This window comes from Lipotes vexillifer, unplaced genomic scaffold (assembly GCF_000442215.2).
Source record: "Lipotes vexillifer unplaced genomic scaffold, Lipotes_vexillifer_v1.1 scaffold648, whole genome shotgun sequence".
NCBI classification, from domain to species: Eukaryota; Metazoa; Chordata; class Mammalia; order Artiodactyla; family Lipotidae; genus Lipotes; species Lipotes vexillifer.
In genome coordinates, this window is record NW_006797096.1 from 2,005,788 (window position 1) to 2,016,952 (window position 11,165).

Consider the following 11,165-nt stretch of genomic DNA (forward strand, 5'->3'; position numbering starts at 1 on the left):
CCCATGTCCCCTGCATCGGCAGGTGGACTCTCAACCACTGCGCCACCAGGGAAGCCCGGAAATCTTCATTTTTGATGGAGCTTTGTGATTCCTTACTCATGTGGCACAGTGCCTGGCACTCAGGCACTCCAGAAATGCTTGTTAAAGTGAACTGAAAGCTTCAAGCCTCTCCAAAATATACTTCACATGTCAATCAAATAGAGTTTTATTGAATTAGTCCTTATGCCCAGCACAATGAGGGAATTCAGCATATGTGTTTTAGCTTTTAGTAAGTCTTTTTAGTTTACTCATTTTGGACTGAAGCTTCTGTGATGATATAATCTGGATTAATGTGGTCAAGTAAATTATGAGCATTTGCGACTTGAATCATAGTTTACATGAGTAAATTTAGTAAGCAGTCACAATTCTATATGTTATGTAAAAATTCATGAGTCAGTCTTGTCCAACTTTTTGTGATATTTACGAGTCTTCTGGAAAATCTGAAAATAAATTTGATTATGTATGTCTGTACTAAATCCCTAAATTACGGAGATTGTTGGATGTATATATAAGGGATATGTATGTGTGTGTATATTATGTAAGCATCTGAGAATGAATCTTTTCAAAAATACTCATTTCTTAGAAGTTTTGCCCATAGCGGTTTATCTTTCTAATTTTTAAATAAACCCACAAAAACTCCAATTTCTGACAATTTTTTCTTTCTAGGAGTTTGCACCTCCAGGCCCATCCATGCTTCCAGAGCTCCTGACTACCCCACGGAGGGAACACACAGAGTAGAATTCAATGTTACCCACACCCAAGACCTGGACAAAGTCATTTCTGCAGTGAAAGGAATTGCAGGTGTATCTGTCACTTCTTTTTCTGCTAGGTACAATATCTTTTCCTCTTTTTGTGTATATTAATTTGTAAGAATCTTTCTTACAGATTTTATAACTCTGTTATTTAAGTTTGCAGCAAATCACTTTCCTAGGGTGGGTTTACAAAGCAGCATACTTCTCATTTTCCTGCAGGTATCTAAGGAGAACCATGGGATCTTTTCAAAGCAATAAAAATGATAAGTAACACTTACTGACTATTTTCTATGTGGGAGACACTATATCACACATCCTACAGTATTTCTAATCCTCCTGGCAATGTTGAAAGTTATTTTTACCTTAGGGTATGCAGATATACCCTAGTTATATGCTGATAACATAGGTGTACTTTTATCAGTTCCCAGCAAATGATGATTCCCAAACACTTGAAGAGAAAAATACATTAAAGTGCCTTTTGGAAGCTCAATCATTTATTTAATTAGGGCTGAGATACCAAAATGTTATTTCAGGGACATCCCTGGTGGCGCAGGGGTTAAGAATCCGCCTGCCAGTGCAGGGGACACGGGTTTGAACCCTGGTCCGGGAAGATCCCACATGCCGTGGAGCAGCTAAGCCCGCATGCCACAACTACTGAAGCCCGCGCACCTAGAGCCCATGCTCCGCAGCAAGAGAAGCCACTGCAATGAGAAGCCTGCATACCGTAACGAAGAGTAGCCCCCAGTTGCTGCACAGCAACAAAGACCCAATGCAGCCAAAAATAAATTAATTAATTAATTTAAAAAAAATGTTGCTTCATTAGAGATTTTTTGGGGGGCTGATTTACCCTAATACCTACTAAAGCATCGTAAAAGACAAGTTATACAAAGCTAGGACTTAATAATTGTTAAACAAAATCAATAGGTACGATGACTTTTTTATAAAATGGAAATCTATTGCACGAACCCGTGTCCCCTGCATTGGCAGGCAGACTCTCAACCACTGCGCCACCAGGGAAGCCCAAAAGTGACTCTTTGATGAGTGGTTTTTAAGTGTAGATACATTATAGTAAAATCATAGTAAATGTCCTCTAATAATATTGGGGAATTCCGAGAATCTTAAGAAAAATTGTTTATAAGATTTTGCATAGGTTCCAGTCATGGTGTTTTTTACCATACTGAAATACTGTGTAAATACTGAAATTAAAATTATACAAATAAAGCATGAAAAATTTAAGCAATACAGAAGTTCTCCTTGTCCCCTCTACTCAATCCCAGTATCTTCAACTCAAGTTGTCTTTTCCTTTGTTTTCAGAGAAGTGGGTATCTTTCCAAACATGTATAGGGACAGAAAGAAATGTGTAGTTTTGTCTTATTCATTGCTTTCTTAATTAAATGGTATGCTGTATTTGCCTTTTTACCTTAAGATGTCTTAGAAATTTTTCCATGTATGTCTCTCTTTTTAATTGCTACGCAGTGTTTATTATGAATGTACTGTAATTTCTTGAAGTATTCCGCTTCCTAACGGATGGACTTTTTAAAACACTGATGCACATTTAGTTTGGTTCCAGTTTCTCCATATTACAGGTAATATCTGGGATTTACCATTAGATTGGGGGCCAGGCATTGTTTTTGCTTTTTCTTTTCAAATCTCTGCAGATGGTTCCAGTGTTGAAACTATACTTCCACATTATCTTGTAAGGAGTCTTAGTTCTAGAATTCTATGATTATATTTAGAGTATATGGTTAAATACAAAACTTTCTTGGTGCTAGTGTTTTTGGAGAGGCTCTGGGGCATTTTTTTTTTTTTTTGGGCTGCACCCCACGGCTTGCAGGATCTTAGTTCCCCAACCAGGGATCCAGGGATTGAAGGGATTGAACCCGGACCCCAGCAGTGAAAGCACCGAGTCCTAACCACAGAACCACCAGGGAATTCCCAAGGGCATTGCTTTTTTTATTTTATTTTTTTTTAAGGGCATTGCTTTTTAAAGGGTGATTCAGGGACCTCTGAATCATTGCTAATGGGTGCTTGTGAAAAATGCAGGTTTGGGGCTTTATCCTAGATCTGTGTAATTAGAATGGGGTTTGCCTGAGGATCTGTCCAGGAGATTCTTGTATTCAATGATGTTTGAAAATTTTCTAGGGCTTTAAAAAAATTCAGTTTGCCCCAGCCCCATTCATAGATGTTCTGTTTCACTGGATCTATGGAAGGGTCCAGCAGCTGTTATTTTAAGAAGCCAGCAGGAGGTTTCTGATGCACAGCCAGGACTAAGAACTGTTCTAGAACAGGGGTTTCAGAGTGAGGTCCCTGGACCAGCAACATCAGCATCACCTGGAACTTGTTAGAAAGATAAATTCTTAGCCCCCACTCGGACCTACTGCATTAGAGACTCTGGGGGTCGGGCCCAGCAGTCTGTTTTAATAAGGCCATGAGATGATTTTGATGCATGTGAAAGTTTGAGAAACACTATTCTAGAAAATAGTTTGGCTTGGAATTAAATCCTAAATTCCATATAAATCTGATCTCCTATTATAGGAGGTTTTAAACTGTGGATTCTTTTAAATACATTGTTTATATTTATCCTAAACCAGGAAGTGACTTTTTTTCTAGGACTGATGATGAAGAACAAACACGGCTCAGTCTGAATTGTACTCAGCAAGCTTTGATGCAGGTGGTGGCTTTTCTTTCCCAGAACAGACAATATTATCAGAAGACTGAAATTCTGTCACTGGAGAAGGTAATAAAAAATATGTCACTGTGCATTTTTGTTTGACAAATTCATATGTAAATTATTAGATACAAAGTGGTGATTGAGGGCATGTCATGCCCTGGAAAGTATATTTAAAATGGGAGACGTTTCAGGAAGAAGAAAATGCTGGAACTTGTCTTAGTCCGTTCGGGCTACTATAACATGTTTGGAGTGCTATAACGGAGTGCCACAGACTGGTTAGCTTATAAACAACATAAAGTTATTTCTCACAGTTTTGGAGGCTGGAAAGTCCAAGATCATGGCACTGGTAGATTCAGAGTGGTGTCTGGTGGGAGTTCACCTTGTGGTTCAAAGACGGTGCCTTCCCTCTGTGTCCTCACATGGTGGAGGGGACTAAGGATCTCTCTGGAGCCTCTTTTCTAAAGCACTAATCCCATTCGTGTGGGTTCCAGCCTCATGACTTAAGTACCTCCCAAAGGCTACACCTCCTAATCTGTAGGTTAGGATTTCAACCTATGAATTTGAGGGGGACGGAAACATTTAGACCATAGTGGTACTTCTTCAGGATTAGAGACTCAGTTACAGGTTCAGTCTCTTATCTTATACCCTATGCCTGGACCGTTTTTATTCATTCTTTTAACTTGACAGCCATTTGTATGATGATTCCTATGTCTTTACTTCCTGTCTCAGAATGCTTTCTTAAGGTAAAAGATAATAAATTTTAAAAGAACCTATATTTCCAGCCACTTTCTGAACATTTTCCACTTATGGCTCTTACAAGTATTTAAAATCCAATATATACAAGTATTGACCTTATCCCCATACCACGCCTTTAAATACCACTTTTTTCTGTTTTATTGGTGGCATCATTATCTTATTTGCGGTTTGCACAACTCTCCCTTGCCCCTGTAAATCCAAGCCCTGCTGATTCTGTCCCTAAACGTTTCTCTTCTCCATTTGCTTCGCCACCACAGTAGTTGAAACTCTCATCTTCTCTCACTTGGGATATGAGTGGTTTCCTGAGTGGGCGCCTACAGGAGACAATCCAGGCTTTTTAGCTTAGAGTGTGAAGCCCTTCATGACTGGCAAGGACCCCTGTCTCTGCGTCTTCTCCATCCGCATCCCTTGCTCTGTATACCAGCTACACTGTCTGCTTTTCCTTCTGCCCTGTGCGGTCTCTCCCACCTTGGCACCTTTGTACGTGATCTCTCTCTTTAGAATGCCTCTCCACATCTCACCCTGTCCCTAACCCACCACACTGCACTTGACATCACTCCTTTTTTAACTCCTTTCTGTCTTCGAGACCCAAGTCGTTGTAGAACCTTGTTTGACTCCACTTAGTCCAAGTACCCGCCTCCCCTAGTCTCAAATCATTTATTTTGTCATTCCTTTGTGCTCCTGTAAAAAAACAATACCTACTTTGTATTTAAAAACACTTTTATTTTCATTGTTTAAACATCTGCCTTCCCAGGAGACTGAGCTCCTAGAAGTCAGAGAATGTTTTTGTCAGGTTTGCATCCCCAAATTTTAGCCTGGAGCTGGTTTTATAGCAAGCTGATAATATGCTTGTTTTTTTTTGTGGTACGCGGGCCTCTCACTGCCGCGGTCTCTCCCGTTTCGGAGCACAGGCTCCAGATGCGCAGGCTCAGCGGCCATGGCTCACGGGCCCAGCCGCTCTGCGGCACGTGGGATCCTCCCAGACCAGGGCATGAACCCCGTGTCCCCTGCATTGGCAGGCGGACTCTCAACCACTGCGCCACCAGGGAAACCCAATATGCTTGTTTTATTGATCTCGGCATTTGCTGTTTGTTCTTTGGATTTGTTTTCTAGGACTGATGATGTACAGTTTTTTTAATTTCTGTTTCTCTTCAGCCTCTGCTTCTACATACTGGGATGGGACGGTTATGCACCCTGGATGAGTCTGTCTCCTTGGCAACCATGATTGAGCAAATCAAAAGGCACCTAAAACTGTCTCATGTTCGCCTTGCTCTTGGAGTAGGGAAGACCTTAGGTAAATATGTCTCCTTTATTTGTCCAGTATACTTACTGATACTGTTGGGCAAAAATTGAAACTCTTAGTTGTGTCAGTATAGATGATAGAAACGTGTTAAGAAACGTGTTAGCAGCTCACAGGAGATGACTGCTTTACTTTATCGATCAGGGTGGTTGAGGTTATACTGTGATATACATCTCATTGGCCTAAACAAGATTTATTTCTCAGGCACACTCCACATTCATCTCAAATCGGTGGGGGAAGTTTGCTCATTGTAGACTGGTTACTGTTGCAGAGAGAGGGTCTCAAACCATCAGTTAAACATTCTAGTCTGGAAATACATATTCTGTTCAACTCATTGTCCAGAGTTATTCAACCCAGGGAGAGCATGAAGTGCAATCCTACCAATATCCAGGAAGAAAGCTGGAAATTGTGATTGCTCCAGTGACAATGCAAATCTTAAATTTTACAATACTGGCAATATTTTATAGTGAGGTAGTGCTCAGTGATGTGATCCAGTGCAGTTTCTGAGTTTTGTAGCCACTGCCTTTTCTCTTGGCTTTCCCCAGTATTTGGGGTAACAAAAGGAATGGACAGAACATTTGTTGGACCCCTGCAGTGAGCCTAGCACTGTACCTAGTGTCCTGAGTGTGTGAGTTCCCACTGTGAAGGCAGCGAGTAGAGCGCAGGTGTTATGAGTGTGGAATCTGAACGCCTTGGGTTCACATTTGTCCTGTCTGCTGCATGACTTTGACAGGCTATTTAACCCCCTGTGTCCTGGTAGCCTCGTCTTTAAAAACTGCAGAAATAATAAAACCTAACTCATTGAGGTGGTGGTATAATTCATGTGACTGGCACACATTAAGTGCAGTAAATGCTAGCCGTTGTTAGCTGTCTGGGAGGTGTTATTATTCCCATTGTATAGGTGAAAAAAATTGAGGTTTGGAGAGAAACTTATCCAAAGTCCACAGCTGGATCAAACAACTCATGAGTGTTTGTTTCCAAAAAGGGTTGGTGGCAGAGATGGGATTGGACTTCTGACCAGCTCCAGTGCCACTCTTGAAATACCACTAATGAAGTGTCCATTCTAGAAACCTAAATGCTAAACACTTATTGGATTTTGGCTTGAAAGATTCTGTATTTCACTCTTCAGAGGATGCTCTTTCAGGATCAATACGATATTAAAAAAAATGTGTGTCAAATCCATTCATAGCATCCTCTAACTAGCCCTTTTAGTTCCTTAGCTTCCTTACCTGGGAACAGAGAGTTACCTGCTTACCTCTTACTGTTACCTGGAGACCCGGGTGAGGTTGCTTTACTGAGCAGCATTGCAGTAAAGCCCAAAGCCTAGTGCTAATAGTGGTTGATACTATTCAGGGGTGCCTTATGTGGGCTTCTGCAGCAACATATGTCTGAAGGAATAATAACGTTGCCTTGGGTTAGCTCTGCAATGCCAAGGAATAGTCTGTTTGCCTATGTGAAGATGTATTTTATTATTTTTTAAAACTCGGTAAGCAAAATTCACATACTGGTGATGAGACTAGGAGTGAAATCTGCATTACATTTAGGATTCTCAGTACAAATTATAATATTAAAATGAAGGGGAATGATAAAGTAGTGGCCTCTTGTTTCCTTTATCTGGAAGAGTCCCCAGTCAAAGTCGTGGCCGTGTGTGCTGGTTCTGGGAGCAGCGTCCTTCAGGGAACAGAGGCCGACCTCTACCTCACAGGTAGGACAGCCTTTGGATCTTTTTTCTCCCCTTTTCTTGTGCATCCCTTCCCTACCTTGGTTTATTTTTTTCAAGTTAAAAAATAGCATAGGGCTTCCCTGGTGGCGCAGTGGTTGAGAATCTGCCTGCCGATGCAGGGGACACGGGTTCATGTCCCAGTCCGGGAAGATCCCACATACCGCAGAGCGGCTGGGCCCGTGAGCCATGGCCGCTGGGCCTGCGCGTCTGGAGCCTGTGCTCCGCGACGGGAGAGGCCACAGCAGTGAGAGGCCCACGTACCGCAAAAAAAAAAAAAAAAAAAAAAAGCATATTTTAGGACATCATCTGACATATAGATGGATCTGTTATTTGAACCTGAAATAAATAGGGACTATGCCAAAATTGGGAACATACCATACTCTTTGTGGAGGGGGAAAAAAATCATTAAACAATTAGATTATCTAAAAAACTTATGTTCAGCACTTACTTAACCTAACTTCTTCCTAAACATAATTTCTCTCAGATTTCATATGTAAGTTAATGGGACACTTTTTACCTTGTCGTCTTAGGTAGGAAATGGTTCCTCTTACTCAGCCCTAAAGACAATCATCGGTTTCTATCAGTTATAACTCCAAAATCTTTCTAGAACTTTTTGCTGTATCTGCATCCAGGCATCCTCTACCTGAAGTACTTCTCAAGCTTCTAATCTTAATCTTCCACACATTCGCACAAAACTAACTTTCAAAAGTACAGATACTTTTGGATAATATTATCCAGGCTAAAAACCCTTCAGTGATCTCCTTCAGCTGTCCTAGTGAAGCCTAAATGTTTCATCCTCTTTCATGCACCCTTTGCTCATGCTCTTTTCCCTGGCTAAAATGTCTTCTCTTTGCTCCTCTGGACGCGCAGGCTCAGCGGCCATGGCTCACGGGCCCAGCCGCTCCGCGGCATGTTGGATCCTCTCGGACCGGGGCACGAACCCGTGTCCCCTGCATCGGCAGGTGGACTCTCAACCACTGCGCCACCGGGAAAGCCCTGCCCCTTTCTTCTAGTGGTAAAAGCTCAGAGACACCTCCCCTGAGAAGCTTTTTCTTGACAGTGTCCAGCTCCTGCCCCTGGTGGTCATGACTTCCTCTCCCGATTCCTGTCACTTTGTTCTTAACCTACAGTATGCATTTCTTATTGGACATTAATTGTTTGGCTCCCAGGCTTTATACTCTGTCCTTGTGGGTAATAACCTAACTGGTAACTTGGCCCATCATTCCTCCAAGGAGTTGGAGGCACTTTGTACACTGTTGCTACCAGCGGTATTTCCACCTCTGCGCCTCCTGAGGGTTAGGAGACTGGGGGTTAAAGATTACTTTTCCCACTTCTAGGACTAGACTCAAGGGTCTTAAGCCCCTGGCCGTTCCTTTGGCTACCTCTGGGGCCCTCCATTACTAAGGCCTCTCCTGCCACCCACACCCACTGCCTTATTGTCTAGCACACCCCCTTACAGAGGCTGCTGCACTTGAAACATTGTCACATCCCTAAGTATAGAGGTGCAGCATCTGAGCAAGCATGATGTATTTTTTGAATCAACTAAAAATGTATGTGACCATTACCTGTTTTCTATCCTTCAAAAGAGGTAAGATTTTTATAAGCCCTCAAATTTATACCAGATTGAAATAAACTTTCAGTGTATAGGCAATTTGATATCTTACAACATGGTGTTTCTATTTTAAAATTTTGACATTTTACTTTGAAGGAATTTCAGACCTATAGAAAAGTTGCAAGAATAGTACAATGAACTCCTGTATACCCTTCACATAGATTACTAATGGTTATATTTTGCCACATTTGTACATTTTCTCTCTCTCTGTGTAACATATCATACAATATATGTGTATATATTTGTATATGCATACCTATATTTATATATTTACATGTTTCCTCCCAAACCATTTTGTAATAAATTGCAGATATGGTGACCTTTTACCCCTAAATACCTCAGCATTGTGTCTCCTAAGAACAAGGACGTTCTCTTATATATGACCATGTTGTGATGATTTCAGGTTGATATCCAATCCATGATCACACACTACCTCTGGAATAGTTCTAAACTTTGTCTTCAGAGCATTGACATTTTTGAAGTGTGTAGGCCATTTGCTTTGTTGTATATCTCTCAGTTTGGAGTGTCTGTTTCTTCATAAATAATGACTTTTTTTTAGTTAGTTTTTTTATTATAAAGCAATATGTACATAAGATAAATTCACACAGTTCCAAAATGTTAAAATGTCCTTCCTATCTGGTTAGTTGGGGAAACAGAAAATATCTTCTTATCTGGCTAACTTGAGATGTCTACGGTCTGTGAGGCATCACTTTGAATATAACTTCAGGGATGGGAAGCCCCAGCCAATAGACCAGTTTCATCACCCTTCCTTTGAGCTTGATGTGTTAGGTCATAAAGGGTAATATCCTAGAAAGACCAGCAGATGGCGAGATTGCTCCTTGCAAATATAAGTTGTCTTTGATTTGCATTTTCTTTCCCATAGCTGCCATCCTGAGCCAGCCTTTCTTTCCTTTGTCTTCTGGTGTTACTGCAGGGTCTTTATGGATTTTCCCACTTCCATGCCTTCTCCAGCCAGTGCATTTATAATAGTCCAGGCAGCCAGGTTGTCTTTCCTAAAGCATGACTTCTAACTGAGCCACCCTAGTGTCTTTTTCTCCTTTTACTTTTTCTCTACTGTTACTTGGATTAAGATGTTTAAAAAGGTGCCTGAATAAAAACTATTCCTTATAATGAAATGATGCATATTTGGGTAGGGGGCAGTGTGGGGAATTGAAGATTTGGGCAGGGGGGCTTTTTTTTCTAAGAACCATTTTTTCTAATGCCTTTATGTCTCTTAAGTATATTTCAAAATTATGCTTTTTATGAACAAGCCAAATTGTGCGTAATATATTTTTGCTTTTAAGTTGGAAGTCATCAGATTCATACATGGTGTTTTTTAAAATTCAAAACATTTGAGTTTTCCCAAAATCTTTTCGCAAAAGATGAGATCCTCTTCCACCAGTAACTTCTAGGCGTTTTGCCTAAGTCAAAGGAAAATACCTTGCTTTTAATTTAGAAATAACCTTAAGTTCATTTCATCCTTATGAATTAGACTATGGTTGAAAATCTTGAACCAAAATTCAACTGAAAATTTTGGTACTCAGAAAGTGTAAAGGAGTCTCTGGGAAGTAAGCCTAGGATTTTCTTTTTTTTTAAAGATTTATTTATTCATTTTATATTTTATTATTGCTGCATTGGGTCTTTGTTGCTGCACACGGGCTTTCTCTAGTTGCGTCGAGCGGGGGCTACTCTTCGTTGCAGTGTGTGGGCTTCACATCACTAAGCCTAGGATTTTCTTGAGGTATTTGTTATTTAATAGTTACATAAGAAAGAAACTTTTTGAAAGCCCCATTTTACTTAGCAATGGTCATTTATTTTACTGTGGAAACATTTTGAATGGGTGTTCTTACAGGTCTAGTTATAGCAGTATTAGATACTGTTGGATGTGTGAATTTGGTTACTTGCCTTGGATCTGCCAAGGAGAAAGAATTTGGAATTCTGTATCTCTTTTTAAGTTGGAGGACATGTAAGAAACATGCATATAACTTTCTAGATTTATATGTAAAGTTCTGGTGTATTATATTTGCTTCATACAGAATGCAAAGTTGGTATTTCTGCTGTTATGGTTCAGCATTCCTCAGACTCTGTGTCTAATATTTAAATATTTGTTCTTTCTTTTGTTGGCAGGTGAGATGTCCCATCATGATGTTCTAGATGCTGCTTCCCAAGGAATAAACGTGATCCTCTGTGAACATAGCAACACTGAACGAGGCTTTCTTTCTGATCTTCGAGATATGCTGGGTGCTTACTTGGAGAATAAGATTAATATTATCGTGTCAGAAATAGACAGGGACCCTCTTCATGTGGTATAA

At 40.5% G+C, this 11,165-nt stretch overlaps 1 protein-coding gene across 1 annotated transcript in view; it reads left to right on the top strand.

The window, feature by feature from the left end:
- Positions 1-11,165, top strand: part of NIF3L1 (NGG1 interacting factor 3 like 1) — a 12,085-nt gene extending 920 nt beyond the window's left edge. The window contains 5 exon segments of the mRNA XM_007469206.1: positions 706-868; positions 3,402-3,528; positions 5,374-5,512; positions 7,140-7,223; positions 10,981-11,165. Coding sequence (XP_007469268.1) covers positions 706-868; positions 3,402-3,528; positions 5,374-5,512; positions 7,140-7,223; positions 10,981-11,165 — 698 coding nt within the window.